Consider the following 20,624-nt stretch of genomic DNA (forward strand, 5'->3'; position numbering starts at 1 on the left):
TGCCACCGGAGATCAGTATTATGTATTACTGTATGTTTTTATAAAGTTCGGCACTGCCTACGGCTATTTTTATGATAAAAAAAAAAAGATCGAGTTATTATAATTTTGACATAGAGGTCTGAAGTGAAGTGAGCTCTGTGTCAGTGCAGCATCAAACTGCCTCAAAGAGTAGCTCTGACCTGGAAACACAAAAGAAGAAATCTAATTATGATGATGGGAATGGGCTGCCAGGGAATTTGTATCTTTTAAGCAGGTCCGACTTTGACTCCTATGACGTGAAGTGGGCCTTCTTACTTGAAATCATGTAAAAACATATTGTAGCGGTATATCTTCAAATAAAATTAAAATAAAAGACCAGCTAAGAATTGGACCATTTACTCTTTGAAACCTATCCTATCAGTCCATTGATAGTCGCATTTAGCGGCAACCTGAGCGGTCGCGTGCCCGTGGCTCCACCCCTGCTCTGACGTCACCACACCCACATCTCACACGTTCAGCAGCAGAAGCAACCTCCTTCAGTCTGGTGGATTGGGATTTCTGGACCGGGAGGAGGGATTTAATTTGAGCCATCAACCTTGTTATTAGAATATTAAAACGTGGCAACATAGAAGAAAGAAAAGAAACTGAAATGAGCACTGACAATGACTGTGGATTATTGTGGACTTTTGTCACAGTGGACCGGTTTTCAAGCAGCAAGTGGTCAGTTCACAGCTTCAAATTTATTTTAATGGTATCCCCCACCCCACCCCCACCAGCACACGCACACACTTGTAATGATATCATTTCACTCAAATACGTGTATTTTTGTTTTTGCTAACAGGTCCACACAATGCAAAATATGATGAATGTGAGGTGACTCTGAACATGATAAAAAAAAGATACTTGTAAAATGTCAATGATTACAGAATGATTATAAAATAATGAATAAAATGCAAAGCAGGTGTGAAGTGCTGTGTCAGATTTCCACCTTAATTCACTCGAAATACTTTGAATTGAGGAATCTTGTATTCATGCCACAGTAAATTAGTGGCCGTGTTTTAGCCCTGCCAGTAAGGTCACCAGCTAATCTGGAAATCCTTTATTTGACACGCTCTTGTGTGTGTGTGTGTGTGTGTGTGTGTGTGTGTGTGTGTGTGTGTGTGTGTGTGTGTGTGTGTGTGTGTGTGTGTGTAAAAGTGGAAAATTCAGAATTAAGTATTTCTCAATGGGTTATTTAAATGTGAAAGGTAAATATTTTCTTTTTAAAGAGTCCAAAAGTATATTTACTCTGTTCTACACTTCCTTTCATTCAAATTTAACACTTTCTTGTAAACATGTCAACTTTTCTTTGAAATCAATTTAACAAATAAAAAACATAGTCCCTTAGCAAAGCTAAATTGATTAAAAATGATCATATAATTTTGACACATATTGTGTCGATCTCAAAACTCAGGACTATGAGTTGGAAAAATGTGCACAAAAACACAACTAATATCCATCCATCCGTTATCTGAACCACTTATCCTCGCGAGGGTCGTGAGTGTGCTGGAACCTATCCCAGCTGCCTTCGTGGATTAGGTGGGCTACACCCTCAATTGGCTGCCAGCTCATCGCAGGGCAACATAGAAAAACAACCATTCACGCTCACATTCACACCTAGGGACAATTTAGAGCATAGGTGTCAAACTCAGGTCCTGGATGGCCACTGTCATGCATGTTTTCCAAGTCTCCCTGTTGCAGTACACCTGATTCAAATGAACAGGTTCAATGTCAGGCTTCCGCAGAGCTTGCTGATGATCTGATCATTTGAATCAGGTGTGTTGGAAAACAGGGAGACTTGGAAAAGATGCAGGACAGCGGCCCTCCAGGACCTGAGTTTGACACCTATGATTTAGAGAATTCAATCAACCTACTGTGCATGTTTTTTTGAATGTGGGCGGACACCGGAGTACCCAGAGAAAACCACACAGGCATGGGGAGAACAAAAAACAAACTCCTCACAGGAGAGCTGGAGCCCGAAATCAAAACGATGTGCGAACTTGTCACGTCGCGTGTCCGCCAGCAGGTGGCGGGTTTTCTCCCCCGCCATCCGCGCACCTGTCCGCAATTTCGGGCTGATTACCCTCTTTTATTAAGAGACTCCGACAGTCATCTCGCTGCCGGAGAATTCCTCACCGTGCCATTGATCTCTCGTGCTAATTCCTCTATTTGTAGATTACTCGTTGCCTTCTTGCCTTGCGGCCTTTACTCTTGCCATTAGCGTTAGTCACTAAATTGAATACTTCGATATTGCCTAATCAGTAGTTCCTCGCACTTTGTTTTTCAGCGAGCGTTTTCAGTTGTTTCCTTATTTCTTCCCTGGTCCTTATTTGACCAGCGTTTTGTGTTTCCGTTTTTTCCCTGTCGGGCTCTTTCTGTTTTTGTCATTAAAGACACTCTTTGCTTTGAGAAAATCCTTTCGTTGTCTGTTTTCCGGGGATCCAATTCTTTATTTTCCTCGTTCTGCACGGAGCGATCATTATCGCTTCGGGCAGATCGTGACAGAATTCTCCGGCCACCATGGATCCCGCAGACATCGAAAGAATTTTGTCCGCTCTTTCCCGACAAGAGCAACAGATGAGTCAGCAGGGCCAAGCCATTAGGGAACTCCGTGGCGCGGTCTCCATGCTGGCTCATCGGTCCGATGATTTAGAACCTCGGTTGGTCCGGGTGGAAGAGCGGAGACCATCTCCCCCCGGGGTTCGTTCTATCATTCCCGAAGCGCCCCCCTCATATCCCATTATGACGAGGGAGCCATCGCTTCCACACCCCCCTCGCTACGGGGGCGAGCACGGGCAGTGTGGACACTTCCTCCACCAGTGCTCTCTCATTTTTGATCAACAGCCGTCTGCCTATGCTAATGACGCCGCCAAGGTGGCTTATGTCATGAGTCTGTTAACAGGTCCGGCAGCATCGTGGGCGATTGCGACAAGTGACGCCAAGCCGAATCTCCGTACTTCGTTCCCCGACTTCGTGGCTGCGTTCCGCCGGGTGTTCCATCATCCCGTGCGGGGCAGAGAGGCAGAGGGCCGGTTACTCGCCATCCACCAGGGAGTGCGATCGGTAGCGGACTACTCCATCGAGTTCCGGATCCTGGCCGCCCAGAGTGGATACGATGATCGGGCGCTGTGTGGCCTATTTCGCCGTGGACTAAACCCTCAACTCAAGGACGAGCTGGCGACCCGCGACCACAGCACCAACCTGGAGGAATTAATCGACCTCTCCCTCCTCATGGACAATCGCCTGAGGGAGCGAAGCCGGGAGCGTGGGGGTGAGCGGCCCCAGTTCCGACGAACACCCACGGAGGAACAGGTGCAGCTGGGAGGCAGGGACGCTGGTGCGGAGGAAGGAAAGCGTCGTTTCAGCGATCGAGCGACGACTGACGGCGTTCCACCATCTCCTCACGCCGCAACCAGCCATCCGGGGCCGTCACCCCCTGCCCACCAGGAGTACTGTGAGTCACGACCGCGCGCGCCTCCCTTCGAGTCTAGGCGAGTCGACTCGCGGCCTGGTCACCCCAACAGACTCGAACTCGAGGGGGAGATATTAGGGGGGTCCCGGTCGTGGCGGGTTCGGGCTCTGGTAGACTCGGGGGCAGATGACTGCATAATGGACACCGATCTCGCTTCCGAGCTGGGTTGTTCCGTGGAGAAGCTGATAGATAGGAAGCGGGTTTGTGATCTTGATGGGCGTCTCCTGGCGGTAGTTACGCATAGGACGGAGCCGTTGAAACTTCTACTGTCCGGCAACCATGTCGAACATCGTCGTTTTTACTTAATGCGGTCTCGCAACGCTCCGATCGTTCTCGGGTTACCCTGGCTCAAGACACACAATCCCGTGATTTCCTGGGCGCGCCCAGCGATAGACAGCTGGAGCCAGTACTGTTACCAGCACTGTCTGCAATCGGCCGTCGGGAGGCATGAACGTGTCACACCCCCCGAGGAGATCTGCCTTGACGGAGTGCCGGATTGCTATCGGGATCTAAAGGAGGTGTTCAGCGAGGATCGTGCCCACTCTTTGCCTCCACACCGCCCCTACGATTGTGCTATAGACCTGCAGGCGGGCGCTCCGTTGCCGACCTCGCGGCTGTATCAGGTGTCCCAACCCGAGCGCGAGGCATTGACGGAGTACATCAACAGCTCGCTCGCCGCAGGTCTTATTAGACCATCGCGTTCACCGTTAGGGGCGGGTTTTTTCTTCGTAGGGAAAAAAGACAAGACCCTGCGACCCTGCGTAGATTATCGGGGTTTAAACGAGATAACTATTAAGAATAGATACCCGCTACCCTTGCTGGACTCCGCCTTCGCCCCATTACAGTCAGCCACCATTTTCTCCAAATTAGACTTGCGCAGCGCTTACCACTTGGTTCGCATCCGGGAGGGTGACGAGTGGAAGACGGCTTTTAAGACCCCTCTGGGTCATTTTGAATACTTGGTTATGCCTTTTGGGCTCACCAACGCCCCTGCCGTTTTCCAAAACCTAATCAATGATGTGCTAAGGGACATGATTAACATCTTTTGTTTCGTTTACCTTGACGATATTTTAATTTTTTCCCGGTCATTACACGAGCACCAGCAACACGTTAGGCTGGTGCTACAACGTCTACTGGAGAACCGGCTCTTCGTCAAGGCAGAAAAGTGTGAATTCCATGTCCCCGTCATCTCCTTCCTAGGGTTCATTATTGAACAGGGCAGGTTAAGGGCGGACCCCATTAAGACGCGTGCCGTCACTAACTGGCCGGTTCCAACCAATCGCAAGGAACTGCAGCGCTTTCTGGGGTTCGCCAACTTCTACCGACGCTTCATCCGCGGTTATAGTCAGAAGGCGCTCCCCTTAACCCGCCTTACGTCCATTAAAACCCCATTTAAGTGGGATCCGACCGCGGATGCGGCGTTCGCAAACCTGAAGGCGGCGTTCACCAGTCCCCCCGTACTACAGCACCCTGATCCTGATCTCCCCTTTATCGTGGAGGTGGACGCCTCGGATTCGGGGGTGGGGGCTGTGCTGTCCCAGCGCTCTCCGGTCGACCAGAAGTTGCACCCCTGCGCCTTCTTCTCCCGTCGACTCAGTGCCGCCGAGTCCAATTACGACGTGGGCAACCGTGAACTGTTGGCAGTTGTGACCGCCTTGCAGGAGTGGCGGCACTGGCTCGAGGGGGCAAAGGAACCCTTCACGGTCTACACAGATCATAAGAACCTCGCCTACCTTCGCTCCGCCAAAAGACTGAACGCCCGTCAGGCCCGGTGGGCCCTCTTCCTCACCAGGTTCGACTTCATCCTCACCTACTCTCCCGGGTCTAAGAACACCAAGCCCGACGCCCTCTCCCGTCTCCACGAGCCTGCGGGGAGGGATCGATCCCCGGAGACCATCCTCCCGACCCGGTGCGTCGTGGGGGCCGTCCAGTGGGAGGTTGAGCAGCGGGTCCAGGCAGCCCTGGAGGGGGTTCAGGTGCCGACGGAGTGCCCAGCAGGGAGGCTATTCGTACCTCCCTCCTTACGATCTGAAGTTCTGCAGTGGGGACATGGGTCCAAGGTGGCGTGTCATCCCGGGGTGAACCGGACTGTGCAACTCGTCGCCCAGCGTTTCTGGTGGCCGGAGCTCCGCAACGACGTGACGGAGTTCATCAAGGCCTGCACCTCCTGCGCCTGCGGCAAGTCGTCCCATCAGCCGCCGGCGGGACTGCTCCAGCCGTTGCCCATTCCTCCTCGCCCGTGGTCCCACATCGCCCTGGACTTTGTCACGGGTCTCCCGCCTTCCCGGGGTCGAACTGTCGTACTCACGATCGTGGACCGCTTCTCCAAGGCGGCTCATTTTGTTCCTTTGTCCAGGTTGCCGTCGGCGCTGGAGACCGCCGACCTCCTTGTCGAACACGTCTTCCGTCTCCACGGCATTCCACTGGACATTGTCTCGGACCGGGGGCCCCAGTTCGTATCCCGCGTCTGGAAGCAGTTCTGCCGGTCCCTCGGGGCCACTGCCAGTCTGACCTCGGGGTACCACCCCCAGTCCAATGGACAAGCCGAGCGTGCCAACCAGGATCTGGGGGCGGCCCTCCGCTGTGTGTGCCTTCACCGTCCCTCGTCCTGGGTCGACCACTTACCCTGGGTGGAGTACGCGCACAACACCCTCGTCTCTTCTGCCACCGGTAGGTCCCCCTTCATGGCCGCCTACGGGTACCAGCCGCCGCTGTTCCCGTCCCAGGAGGGGCAGGTGGAGGTCCCCTCTGTGCAGCACCACCTCAAGCGGGCCCATCGCGTGTGGAAGGAGGCCCGGGCTGCGTTGTCCCGCACGGCGGCCAGGAACCAGCGGATCGCGGATCGTCGCCGGCGCCCGGCTCCTTCATACGTGGTAGGACAGAAGGTGTGGTTGGCGACGAGGGATCTTCGGCTGGCCGGCACGTCTGCGAAACTGGGACCCCGATTTACTGGACCGTTCGAGGTCGAGGCCGTCATCAGTCCAGCTGCAGTCAGGCTCCGGCTACCGCCCACCATGAAGGTTCACCCCGTCTTCCACGTCTCCCTTCTCAAACCCGTGTCTCCCAGTGACTTGGCTCCTCCTCCCACGCCGCCGCCACCTCCGCGGGTCGTCGACGGTGACCCGGTGTACACGGTTCGTGCCATCCTGGACTCTCGGCGCAGGGGAAAGGGGTTCCAGTATCTGGTCGACTGGGAGGGCTACGGGCCTGAGGAGCGGCAGTGGGTGCCTCGCTCCTGGATCCTTGATCCGTCCCTTTTGCGCGACTTCCACGCTGCACATCCATCCAAGCCGGGTAGTCCGCCGGGAGGCGTCCATTGAGGGGGGGGTACTGTCACGTCGCGTGTCCGCCAGCAGGTGGCGGGTTTTCTCCCCCGCCATCCGCGCACCTGTCCGCAATTTCGGGCTGATTACCCTCTTTTATTAAGAGACTCCGACAGTCATCTCGCTGCCGGAGAATTCCTCACCGTGCCATTGATCTCTCGTGCTAATTCCTCTATTTGTAGATTACTCGTTGCCTTCTTGCCTTGCGGCCTTTACTCTTGCCATTAGCGTTAGTCACTAAATTGAATACTTCGATATTGCCTAATCAGTAGTTCCTCGCACTTTGTTTTTCAGCGAGCGTTTTCAGTTGTTTCCTTATTTCTTCCCTGGTCCTTATTTGACCAGCGTTTTGTGTTTCCGTTTTTTCCCTGTCGGGCTCTTTCTGTTTTTGTCATTAAAGACACTCTTTGCTTTGAGAAAATCCTTTCGTTGTCTGTTTTCCGGGGATCCAATTCTTTATTTTCCTCGTTCTGCACGGAGCGATCATTATCGCTTCGGGCAGATCGTGACAGAACTAGCCACCCACCGTGCCACCCACAGATAACATTGATGATATAAATATTTAATAAACATTTGACCTTGGGATCCTCGTCATGGCTGACATCAGCAACATTTCACTTCCGATTTTCAAGCGTGTGCTAACTAGGTAGCTAAAGTTTTCATTTTATCTCTAGATAATCATTCATTGTAATACAATTTCTTTGTTTAGAGCTGTTTTCAGAATTGAATGCTCCAGTCCAAAAAACATCTTTTCATTCCTCTTCAGATGAGAAGCATTGAATGAGGTTTGGCCATGGCTGCCCATCGAATCATCAGCACAACGAGCAGCAATCACGTCCTCCCTCGCTGCAAGTCCGAGGGGATGCTCGTGGATCTCGGCGAGGGGACTACAGCTGGCCTCCCACAAGTCGATGAAATGTTCTCTTCAGGTATGATTCATTCATACAAATATTTCATTTGCTCTCATGTACCGGTAATTGTTTTGAACCGCTGAGTCATGTTGTCTTGATGATTGGCACATATGGCATCATGTATTCCTCTAAGGGAATCTTGCGATATACTAAAGTTAGATATCAAGGAATAACCTAACCAAACAGTATACAAAGTGTACATTGCTTCACTGATTGAAGTGCATTTATGTTTGTTGTTTATTTGACTATTGTTGATCTCTTTTGCTTTCAGTGCCTTCTCCCAGTTCCTTAAGACGGGACACATCTGTCTCCTATGGGGCTGCACAGGAAGTGATCGCCATCAAGGATTATTTGCCCAGAAGTTTAAGCACGCTGAAATTCTCCAAAGGAGATCGACTCTTTGTTCTGGACACATCAGGCGGCGAGTGGTGGTACGCACACAACAACAGAGAGATGGGATACATCCCTGCTGCTTATGTCACAGCGCTCAACTTCAGGAGTGGTTCGCTCAGTGACAGTGGAATGAGTGACAATCTTGGAGAGGAAGAAGCGATGCTGAAGGACTTTGAAGCGTTTGGAGAGTGGACAGGGGCGACTTTTAAACCCTCGCCAACTGACAACAAGCATCCATTTTCTGATAACGCCATCATCCATCCATTAGATTGGAATTACAGAGAAGCATGTGTCACTAGCTCTGCTGATCTGATTCTTTTAGACACTCTTGCGCGTCCAAGCAACTGCAACTTTGACACCAATAATAGCAGTCATCCCAACCAAGCAATGCAACACCTCTACAGAGATAATACTTTTTCAAAGAGTAAACGGTCACAGAGTCTCTCCCAACTTTCGGTTCTACAAGGACAATCTAATCCAAACATACCTTCCTCTTGCTTCTTCACGGACCTGAAGGCACCTTTGCCAGAGGAATTTCAGAGCCGTGAGGACTTCCGAACAGCATGGCTCAGCCACCGAAAGCTGGCCAGGTCGTACCATGACCTGCAATCGCTGGGCCAGAATCCAGGTTGGGGTCAGACCCAACCGATTGAGACCAGCATTGTGTGCCGGTTGGGGAGCAGCGGAGGTGTTGTTGAGCTGCCTGACACCCATATTACCATGCACATTCCTGAAGGTCACATTTGTCAGGGTGACCAGCAGCAGGTATCCATGAGCGCCTTACTGGATCTTCCCTTGGAACTCAACAATGACCGTTGCTCCACTGTCAGCCCGGTGGTGGAGATCAAACTTAGCAACATGGAGATCAGGTCTTTTATCACTTTGGAGATTAAAGTATCTGTCACGTTAAAGGAGGACGGTGGGCACTTTGCCAAGATACTTTGTGTTAGGAGTGACTGCAAAGATGGGCCTTACAAGCCCATTCCGGGTTGTTACATTTATAATGACATGGTCCAAGTACGCCTGGACAGTCCTGAGCCGTGCATGTATGTGGCGATTGTGGTTCAGTCCCTGTACATCAGTCACTGCATGACCGTGTGGGATCACGTGCAGAGAATGGTAACACTTGGTGTTTATGGACCCAAGCACATCCATCCTTCCTTTAAGACAGTCGTGGCCATGTTTGGTCATGACTGCGCCCCGAAGAGCTTGGTGGTGCGTGAGGTTGGTCGCTTAGCTTGCTCCAGCCCTCCAGTCACCCTCCACTTGTGGGGGAAGCAACATTTTCCCCTGGGGTTTCCCCAAGACCTCCAGGTAGGGTTGTACCCCAACGTAACCAACTATCAGGTAAAAGCCTGTGACGGGGCTGGGGTCATCCGGGGATTCCAACTTAAACGAGGCAAGGTCAGCCAGCTCATCTATATGGTGTCATCACATGAACCCAACGCCATCTCAGACTTCACTCTCAGGATCCAAGTCAAGGACACACTGGACTGCATAATCACCCAGTTCTGCATCCAAACGCCACATCCGCCGCCGCAGTCTGGAATAAAGCCGACAGGCCAGAGGAGGTTTTTGAAAAAAAGAGAGATGGACAAGATCAGCCTGTCACCACTGGCTGTCACTTCTAAATACCCCAAATTTCAGGATCGCTGCATTACCAGCCTCAAATTTGGCAAGCTGATTAAAACTGTAATACGGCAGCACAAGAGCAACTACTTACTGGAGTACAAGAAGGGCGATGTGATCGCCCTGCTTAGTGAGGAAAAAATTAAGCTAAGGGGCCAGTTGCGCACAAAAGAGTGGTACATTGGATATTATCGGGGGAAGATGGGGCTTGTTCACGCCAAGAACGTTTTGGTTTTGGGAAAGGTCAAGCCTATTCATTGGTGTGGGCCGGACCTCACAACAATGATGCTGCTGGAGCAAATTCTCAAACCTTGCAAATTTCTTACATATATCTATGCCACTGTGAGGACAGTCCTGATGGAGAATGTGGGAAACTGGAGGGCGTTTGCTGATGCACTGGGCTATGGGAACTTGTCACTTCATTACTTCTGTCGGACCGAGCTGCACAATGAGCCAGAGAAGGTAGCATGTGTTCTGGAGAAACTCAAAGAGGAGTGCACCAATGTGGAAAACCAAGTGAGGAAGTCGTTTCAGCGGGAGCTGATGATGGTGAGTAAACGTATCGTCTTAGCAACAAGTGGGTCCATCAGTTGATTGTGAAACCACTTTCCAAAATGCACAGAACTTCCACGTAATCACCAACCTTCTAGAAGGAAGACATTCAACTTGAAACACGGCATACTTTTACAATGCATTGTCTGTACATCAGTGGCATAATTCATCAAAGCGGGACATTGGAATGTTGTATGTGTGTATAAGTGTGTATTTGCACAATCAATAAGTATCCTCCTTTAAGCATATATATATATATGAAGGAAGATGTGTGGTATCTTCACTCTCGTCACAGCTCTCTGCCTTCTGCCTCTAATACATTTCTGATACTATGTTGTAAACTGATACCCCCCCCCCCCCATCCTGCATCCGTACCCTCCATAAAAAGCAATGGAAATGTCAGCTTGGAAAGGCTGTGGCAGAGAAGGTACAGTGTCCAGCCTTCCTTTGATTTTGAAGGAGACAGTCCTTGTAAATATATTGTTTGTTGGGTTTTCAAAAGAATTAATTGAATATCTAGGTTAATATTAAAGTTAACATACAATGTTGAACATTTAGAAATGACTCCACTTTGGACTGCAACTGAAAGGCTCCTGTTCTCAGAACGGCTGGAAAGCATTCTGGGTCTGGGATGTGTGTCTCCCAGTAAATTTGGCGTGCGGTGACACTCAAAGTCAGGAACCATCACCGGTCTTACATAGTTATTGCTAAATCAAAAATTCTCAGACCCTGAAAGAAAATCCTTGACTAATAAATAAGTCTCTAATTCTTTTTTGGTGCTCACAAGTGAAGCCGGATTAAAATGCGTTGGCAGCTTTGGGCTGGAATTCGGTTGCCAAATGGGGGATGCTGCCATGAGAAGCTGTGGGAGGCGATAACTGATACCGAAAGAAAACAAAGAGCGCGGACGCACCCCATCATATCATGTCGTGATCGGTTTCATCATTTAGCAACTCACACATTCTGTCCACTCTACCCTCATCATTTTGAACACAAGGAACAGCCTATTTCTTCATCCACTCACCACACTCACGACTGCAAAATCATAGAAAACATGATCTGTTTTCCTTCCTCGGAACAACTGCTCCCATGTGAAATGTGAGCAGACGGCCTGGAGGGGCATCCGACACTTACTCGGCAGATCTCTTCAAGCACCAGACTGGGTTACAACAGATTAGAGTTTACAAGCAGAACCATGCACGAAAAAACATTTTAAAACATTGGATGGACATCAGCATCAGACGCTCGACAATAAATGGAGCTGGACCATCCAGAATTGTCCTCAGTGTGACTTAAGATGATGCGTCAACACCTCCACAGACTGCTGGAAAGTTCCTTTGATTAGCTGACCACTTCTGACCGCCATCATCTAGTAACTAGTCTTTATATGTCAGTGGAGGATGATGGGTGGAAACCTCGACCAATTCGGTTGTCTATATCAGATTCAGGTTCTGCCTCTTCGGACCTCTTGAACTTTGTTTTGAAACCGCTTCAGTTTCACATGGCCATCTTGTCCTCGTTTAAATGAATTGACTGTCCAAAGCAAAGTTGCTTCATTGCATATAAGACCATTGTGCTCGTGCCACAGGCCGAAGCCGACTATGTGTGTGTGCGTGTGTGTGTGTGTGTGTGTGTGCGTGTGTGTGTGTGTGTGTGTGTGTGTGTGTGTGTGTGTGTGTGTGTGTGTTTGTTTGTCAAGATATGTTTAGAATCAAGCCTTTGTGCAGCTTAAATTAGTCGATGAAGGGCCGCACGCTAGAAGGCTGCCACTCTGCTCTGCCAGGCGGTGACGGAGAGTAGAGCGTGCCGGCCGGGCCGGGCTGTTATCCTTAGCTGAGATCAATGAAAGGGATCTCTGAATGTTTTTCAGTCGAGTGAAAACAGACCGTGTGGGTGTCAGGATTAGCGTTGCAAATTGATGGAACGTTTCTGCTAAGTTTCCTGTAAATTTTCATGGGATGCTATATTGGGAATTGTAGGAGATAGTGAGGAAAACCTTATGGAAAGCTATAAGCATACATATAAACATTTTGGTTGGTCATAGCTACACATGCATGAAAATCAGATGTATTTTTAAAGTATAACTTCATCAAGTTTTTAATATCTTATGGAACAATAAATTGCTTCATTGAAGAGCAAAAGCAGGAATGTTGAGTTATGTATTAGTCATCCGCTCCATCCAAAAATATTAGCAAAGTCCCATTCTGTATGTTAAACGACTACTTTATTTCCACAATCTTGAATCCCAAGTTAGGAGTCTTGAGTTTTCGTTTCCTTAACCCTACCTGCTACCCCATCAGGCTTTGCTCAAGATGGACTGCCAGGGTCTTGTCGCCAGATTGGTACTGGACTGTGTCCTGCTGACCACGGCAGTGGAGGTGGCATCCCGTTGGAGGGAACTTGCAGTAAAACTGGCCCGGGTGTCCAGACAGCAGATGGAGGACTACGAGGCACCGCATCGTGATAAAAGCGGAGTGCTGGACAGTGAGGTGAGAACACCCTGCTGGTGATTGTCATTTTGGTCGGAAATTGAAAGCTGCATTTTGGCCAATTTATAACACAATGGAGTGGAAATTATTTACACCGCTGGCAAGAAAGGACTTCAAAAGATGCAGTGGTAAGTAGGGTCACAAAGGTGTATAATATTTCTGGAAAACTTATTGAGGAGTTACCTTTAATATTTTGAGAAATATTCCAAATTTAAAACTTTCTTGGGGAATTGTGTGAATGAATTGACATTTATGGGAAGTAAGGGCAATTCAATGGAAAACAATTGGGTAAAAGTATGCGCTTTCCTCCGCAAACACACATCACATCATTACACATCACAATGTGTGACAGACTCGAGAATTGGTCCGGTTTAGTCTTATTCTACATCAAGAGCACATCACTGTCATGTACAGTATATTCAAACAAGTGTTATGAAAGGTGGCCAGAGAGGTGCTCCACGACAGAGCTTGTCTGCTCCATGGATAGTCTTATATGGAAGGGTAGTGCCAGGTATTGTGGGTTATCTGGGGGGGAAAAAATACAAACATGTTTGGCTCCTCAAAATCATTGCTGCTGATCGAAAATTGCAAATTTCATAATGTTTGTAAACAATAGGCGCCAGATTAGTACTTCTGGGTTGAAGGAAAGACATTGACTATGGCTAATCTCACCATGAAAAAAGAGTGTTGTGTTTGAGCTCCATCTTTTGCCACCCAGAGGTCAGTGCGACATCATGGTGAATAGTTTATCTTACAATGGCATTACTCTCTCTTGAATTGCATAGTTCACACAAGAATAGTCACAATCTGTTTTTGATGATTGAGCAAGGTTTCCTCTGTTTAACATGTAAATTATTCCCCAAAACATTGATATTGAAACTAAACCTTACCCTGCATCCCATCAGTCCATGTGGAAACCAGCCTATGACTTCCTTTTGACGTGGGCAGCACACGTTGGGGACAGCTATCGCGATGTCATCCAGGAGCTCCACATGGGTTTGGACAAGATGAGAAACCCCATCACCAAGAGATGGAAGCACCTGACTGGCACGCTCATCCTGGTCAACTGCCTCGACATCCTCCAAAGTGCAGCCTTCTGTCCCACCGGCTATGGCGACTTTGCTGTCTGAGTTACCGTGATTACTACTGACACAAACAGAAAAATGCAAGAATGCAAGGACCATTTTGAAATTATTCAACTAAAAGTTGTCAAACACGCTCAAACCAATCCATCAAGCAATAAACAAAGTGTCCCAAAAGTCACGACACACATCCTTTTTTTTCCAATTTGGTTTCAGATATCGTTCTGACACATGTGAGGCCAGCAGCATTTGACATCTTTTTGGTCAGCACATTGTTTCCTTGCCCGGGGCTCGACAGTTCACATTGGAGTCGTGTTGTAAAATAGATGCAAGATATTTTTCTGTCCCCTACAATATTTATTTTAATAAGGTATACTTTGTTCTTAAATTTGTATTTTTTTCCACAAGTCTCGGTGGCCTCAGGTATCGTATTTTGTGCCATGTCATGTACAAACGTGTGTTGGTATGGCGAAAAAAAATTGCTTGACTCATTGATGGCCTCACATCTGCCCCCCCACCCCCAAAAAAACTGATATGAAATCGGAAAAAGGGAAGCATAACGTGACTTTTGCGACACTACTACATTCCAACTTTCAGTTAAAGTTGATAAATAGTTTTGGCTTTTAGGGTAGCCTCTGGTCCTGTATCCCACTAGAGTAGCTAAGGCTAAGCATTCAGCAGAAACCAAATCACATCTCTACGCCAAGCCCCAAAAAATGGTTTCCTATTGTGTACTGCATGGCATGAATATATTTGGTGTTAGTATGTCAACAAACTGCTGTTGCTTTTAAATCCAAACTGCGTTTTTGAGACAAATTCAACAACATGCATTTGTTTTTCAGTATGTTTTTGTAAAATTCTGTGCTGAATATATAACTGTAGTTTGTGTTTATTGCTGCCACTTTGCCAGGACTCCTTTGATTTTTTTTTTTATCTCAGCGAGACATTTCCAAGTTCAATACAAATAAATTGTGGAGTCCAACAGTGCCCCCAGAAACTGAATCTGAATGATTTATACTTGCATTGTTATCATGAAACTTGAAAAAAAATTACGTTGAAAATCTGAATTTGAAATACATACATTGAATTTGTATTGTTGAATTTGAATTGTACAGATTTTTAAATCCTCAATGAAAATTCAATTCTGTATATTTTTATAGAATCAGTTTTAGGAATACGAATTCAAATATTTCCTACAGATTTTCGCATCCAGTATAACAAGTAAAAATAAACATTTGAATTTCATTCATTCATTTTCCGAACCGCTTTATCCTCACAAGGGTCGCGGGGGGTGCTGGAGCCTATCCCAGCTGTCTTCGGGAAGTAACCCTGAACCGGTTGCCAGCCAATCGCATAGCACACAGAGACGAACAACCGTCCACGCCCACACTCACACCTAGGGACAAAAAGTGTGCTCAATCAGCCTGCCATGCATGTTTTTCGAATGTGGGAGGAAACCGGAGTACCGGAAAACCCACGCAGGCTCGGGGAGAACAAGCAAACTCCACATAGGGAGGCCGGAGCTGGAATCGACCCCTGCATTGTGAAGTCGACACGCTAACCACTGGACTACATTTGAATTTTCAATGAGCAAACTCAGTTCGTGTGATGAAAGAAAACTTGAATCTCATCATTGAGTCCCCCTCCATCCCTATTATACGCGGCTGTACGTTGATGTATGAGGGGCTTGAAATTATTGACATTGTTTTTTATTTACAACTTCCACCAGTTTCACCCCGATTGTGTTGACTCTCAACTTCTGTTTTCATTGCATAAGTATATCTACGTGCCACTGGCTTTGTTTATCTGTCTTTTTGATGGGATCAGTCGGTGGCTGGATGTGAATTTTATTCCCTGAACTACAAATCAGAAAACATTCCGATACGAGTGCCACGTTCTCATGTGACGAAACTTTGCTGTCATCTAGTGGCGAAGAATGGTCCAAGACCGCATGGATTAAAACAAACCGCAAACGTCATAATTTCAAAAATGAACAGAAATAATTCAGTTTCAGATTCAGAAAACTTTATTTATGCCCGTGGGGCAATTCGAATAAATAAAAATGACGCCCAAAAGACAAAGAAAAAGTATGGTATTATTATCTGATTTAAAAAAAAACTTACTGCTTTGCAAGGATGCTGAGGCTTAGTCTGGTCCAGGGTTTGTGCGCACAGGAAATAGTTCACGCGAGGTTTCAGAATAAAAGCGATTGACTTTATATTGTCAAATACCATGCGAAACCGCCCACTGTTTTTTTTCTTTTGTATTTTTTCCCTCCCAAAACCGGATATCAGTTCTCATCCATTCTGCCACAAACATTCTAGTCGCTACATGGCTTGTTTTTCCTACGCGCGGAACGCACTCGGGTGGGTTAGCAAACTCAGCACCGCGACATTGCAGATGCACGAGGGGACGTGATTGTGACATTTCCACGGGTTGTCACGAGTGCTCGTGGCACCACCCCGAGAATATGCAGGGATGCGGAGGTTAAGGAGGTTGAGAAGATGAAATGTTGATTTAGGCAGCTGGAGTGCCTCTGCGACACCCTCCCGAGCCGCTGCCCTTTTTGAAGCATCCTTCCATCCCCGACTTGATGCCGCGCATGCAGGCGCTGGTCTTGCACGATGGGGACTAGTTTCTCCAACCTGGCAGCCTTCCAGTCCCTGCACATTGTTATGCTAGGCTTGGACTCTGCGGGTAAAACCACCGTGCTTTACCGGCTCCGGTTCAACGAGTTCGTCAACACGGTGCCCACCATCGGCTTCAACACAGAGAGGATCCGGCTGGGCGGTGCAGGCACCTCCAGGGGCATCAGCTGCCACTTCTGGGACGTCGGTGGCCAAGAGAAGCTGCGGCCCCTGTGGAAGCCCTACAGCCGCTGCACGGACGGTATCGTGTACGTGGTGGATTCTGTGGACGTCGAGAGGCTGGAGGAGGCCCGGGCCGAGCTACACAAGATCACTCGCTTCTCCGAGAACCACGGAACTCCGCTGTTGGTCATCGCCAACAAGCAGGACCTGCCGCGAGCCCTGGACGTGGCGGACATCGAGCGGCAGCTGGCCCTGTCCGACCTGAGCCCGTCCACGCCGTACCACGTCCAGGCCGCCTGCGCTATCATCGGCGAGGGGCTGCACGAGGGCATGGACAAGTTGCACGAAATGATCGTCAAGAGGAGGAAATCACTCAAGCAGAAGAAGAAGAGGCAATGAGAGAAGCGGAAGCGATCATTTTCATCTTACATGAATGACAACATGGGACACATTGCGAGTCTCTGTCTGTGATCATTTCGAATATACAGTACATTAGAGACCGTTTCGGGTAAATGCACGTGATCATTCAGAGCGAGGATGTTCAGTGCTGAACACTTATCATTCAAACGAGAAGTGTCCATTTCTGAATTTGCCTTTCACGCCCAAATTTGAGGTGGCTCACTAGGCTTTTCAGAGAAGTCATGAGCATAAACTACAAAAACGTTTTTCCCCATCATTTAAACATCTTAAAAAGAATAATCCCCTTTACCACGTATCTCCTTTTTGCCCAACGAAACAACCCATTCGTGAAAAGCATATTTTTGCATTTAAGCACGTGGCACATTTTCGATATTTAATCTTGCTAAAATCAGCTCAATGCAAATCCGTCTTTCAAGGGGATATTCTGTGCATACTTGGTAAACTCCCTGCCATGACATCAGCATTAGACCATCCATAGTGCTTTAATGCTGACTCTTTCAGTGTCAGTGACATCTTAACATTTACAAAAGAAGAGAGGAATTTTAAACTGATGTTCCATTTCATACCCAAATTTTGGGGTGGCTCATGGGCTTCTCCGAGTCAGAACTCAATTAAGCATAGCATTCAAACACATATCCTTCAGCATCTCCCGCCATAGGGACAGACAAGAGGTATTGTGATTCACTCTTTTTTTCTTGTTGTTGTTTAAAAAATGTAAATTTGAAGGATTTATTGGGGCAACCTCCTTCCGAACAATAATAGTAAAATGTCTGCATAAAAATTAGCCATTTATAAATTGATCAAGTTTGCTTTTGAGTGTTCATTATTGCGAGAAGGGAAAGCTTATCCAAGTTGAGGCAACCTCGACTGCACCAGACTACATTTTCTAAACTACATATAACTTTAGTGATTGATATTCTGCAGACTGGTTAAAATGTTCATTAAAAATAAGATCATCCTTAAAAGTGGTGTTACAGAAGCACACAGCGTGTATGTGTATATATACCGTAACTACATAAGAGGCTGTTAGACACAATGACATTTTTGAGCAATAAAGCTGAATGTGATTTTTTTTCTTTTCTTTAGCCGCATATACAAACTGAATATGAGAGAAAATACAGCTATTAAGTCCATGATTATTTACAACAAATATTTGTAGCATTATTACATTTAAAGCAAATGTGGATGTGAACATTACATCAGGTGGTGGTATTTTACATTTTTCAGCAGTGCAAATCAATTGAAAAATGTTTTGTTTGCAGGGAACCCATTTCACGATCTCCCATTGAAATGACATACATATGCACGGGCGATCATAGCCACCTGATATCTACAAGATGAATGATGACTGCAAGTTTCTGTCCCTGTGGTGACATCACCACCTTGTCATCCATCGTGGATGTCAGAACGGACCATCCCCGCACCTGGAGTCCAGGAAGACAAGATGATGTCAAGGTCACGAAGCCTTTAAACAAAACAATCACTCATGTGGAATCCCCAAAAGGAGTAAATGGAAACGGACCCGAATGCCTTTGAACTTGCTACTTGAATGACTGTTATTGTAGCATATTACGAAAGCTGGTTTTGAAGTGCCATACTTTGAAACAGTGAGACTTTTGCACATTTGCTGGAGGAACTGTTGTCAAATTCCACCTCATCTCTTCTCAGTGTAACCACCAAGTAGCAGAAGATGCTGCATGCAAGCAAAAGATGCACGATGGCTGAAGATGTTGTACCAAACACATTTTTGTCTTCTGTTCATCATTGCAGCTTGAGCAAAGTTTTACACCAAGGCTGTCAAAACTGGGTAACTAACAACATTTCTCTTCACAATGGTGAATAAAGAAGTTAAAATGCTTTGCTCCACTCTCTGCTATGTGTCAAGGTTCAATATGAGAACATATCGAATTATGGTGCTCAAGTAACTGCTTTAAAAACAATCAGCTTAATACACACTGCTCTTTTTAACAACAGCATATGAACAATAAAAACACAATTAATGGACCTATCGATCATATCTTGTTTAAACTTTTACCTCACTTCTGTTGGTTAAAAATGTGGCTTAGTAAGTTGCTTTTTAGGCTAAGTAATTCTAAAATCTTTCGGTACCCTCCCTACCTTCATATATGGGAACCCCTTGCATAATGGGCTCCATTTTGGAAGAGATTCGCATGTGCGCTTGGCATAAAAATTGGCACATCTTCATTGTTGTGTCAGAGCAAGTCGAGTTCATCATGTTTAGAAATTTGGCAGACATCAGAAAAAAGCAGGTCTAAGTTGTGGCGTAACGCAAAGATGTGTGGTGGATGTCGTTATTATTTCATTTCTAAATATGACAACAGCGTGCATCAGTCGCTCTGAATCATTGCAGAAATCGATTCATTGAATTGTCATCTTCAATATATTATTCAGACCATCCCCATTGGGCGGTCTCCAAGTGCCCACGTCACAGCGGCCAAGTTGACATCATCTGTAAATGGGGATCTTCTTGCAGTTCCTCTTAAATGTACATTGCATGCGCCGATTGCCACCATGTGCTTCTCCTGCGCTTGATTTAAAAAGAATGAGGACAGCCGCTTCCATTGGCTGGGAAAGAAGGCAGCTGTGTTCATTTCCACAATGGCAACTGTCCCTTTCCTGCTGCATCTGTCTGCTAAAATACCAAAAGAAAGAAAACTCCACCCATGTGCACAATTAGACTGCAGTACATACTAGATTTGTGCTGAGCATGAAAATATGGCCCAACATGTCTAAATTAGTGTCTATTCAGTCCTTAATCCATCAATGTAAACTGTAGAATCAATGTACAGTACTTACCAAAATATATTTGTACGGATATCATACCTGTCAACTCATATGGTTTAGCCATAGTTCATACGGATTTTGTGGTGAATCTTACGTATATGGCCGTATCGCACAAATCATACGGATACTGAAAATTTACGGGGGGGGTTTTTCCCCCCTAACAGGTAGTTCCGTTTGCTTTTGCCCAGAATGGTGCGAGTCTACGAGAATGCTAGTTCCGGTAACTTTCTCTTCACACAGATTTCCGAAAATCGCTTGCACCACAAACACTGACAGCATTATTGCAGTGCAAAGTAAATATGAATATAACTTCGAGCCGATGGGTCAGTATTTGGAGTTGGTGAAAAAAGTAACGCAGGAATACAACTCTGAACACAGTAATGCCACTAAGTAGAATGATGATTAGACATCAACCAGACATTGTATTATGGAGATCTACAATAAATATCATTTAAATTTTCGTGGGTTTTTTTCTGCCGTTATTTTGACATATAAAATGCTTTGGTATGTTATAAGGATTTTTTGCTCTTTATATACAGGTTGGTGCTCCGAATAGTTGACAGGTATGGGATATTATTGAGCAACGACTGTTGATTTTGAAACACAGGGTGACGTTGGGCTGAACTCACAGTTGAAAGTCACAACCAATGAAAACCTGACCTGTTGATTCCCACGATGTAAAATGAAGTGGACATCACAGTCATGCCACACATTCAAGTG

The 20,624-nt window shown here is 46.9% G+C and overlaps 2 protein-coding genes across 3 annotated transcripts; both read left to right on the forward strand.

Moving 5' to 3' along the window:
• The first annotated feature begins 510 nt into the window (after positions 1 to 510).
• LOC127595413 (SH3 domain-binding protein 4-A-like) lies at positions 511 to 14,871 on the forward strand. Its single transcript, XM_052056870.1, has 5 exons — positions 511 to 699; positions 7,580 to 7,742; positions 7,996 to 10,295; positions 12,599 to 12,787; positions 13,693 to 14,871. The coding sequence occupies exons 2-5, from the start codon at positions 7,607 to 7,609 to the stop codon at positions 13,915 to 13,917; spliced, it is 2,850 nt and encodes a 949-aa protein (XP_051912830.1). The 5' UTR covers positions 511 to 699; positions 7,580 to 7,606; the 3' UTR covers positions 13,918 to 14,871.
• Positions 14,872 to 15,925: 1,054 nt separating this feature from the next.
• Positions 15,926 to 19,107, forward strand: LOC127595414 (ADP-ribosylation factor-like protein 4C). 2 transcript variants are annotated; one of them, XM_052056872.1, is made up of 2 exons: positions 15,926 to 17,142; positions 18,362 to 19,107. In XM_052056872.1, exon 1 carries the CDS (start codon positions 16,494 to 16,496, stop codon positions 17,076 to 17,078), a length of 585 nt encoding a protein of 194 aa, XP_051912832.1. In that variant the 5' UTR covers positions 15,926 to 16,493; the 3' UTR covers positions 17,079 to 17,142; positions 18,362 to 19,107. The 2 variants fall into 2 exon arrangements, with proteins under 2 accessions (XP_051912832.1, XP_051912831.1); XM_052056871.1 differs by having other exon boundaries at positions 15,927 to 17,770.
• The last annotated feature ends 1,517 nt before the right edge of the window (positions 19,108 to 20,624 follow it).

The sequence above is a fragment of the Hippocampus zosterae genome, chromosome 2, assembly GCF_025434085.1.
Source record: "Hippocampus zosterae strain Florida chromosome 2, ASM2543408v3, whole genome shotgun sequence".
In the NCBI taxonomy this organism is placed as follows: domain Eukaryota; kingdom Metazoa; phylum Chordata; class Actinopteri; order Syngnathiformes; family Syngnathidae; genus Hippocampus; species Hippocampus zosterae.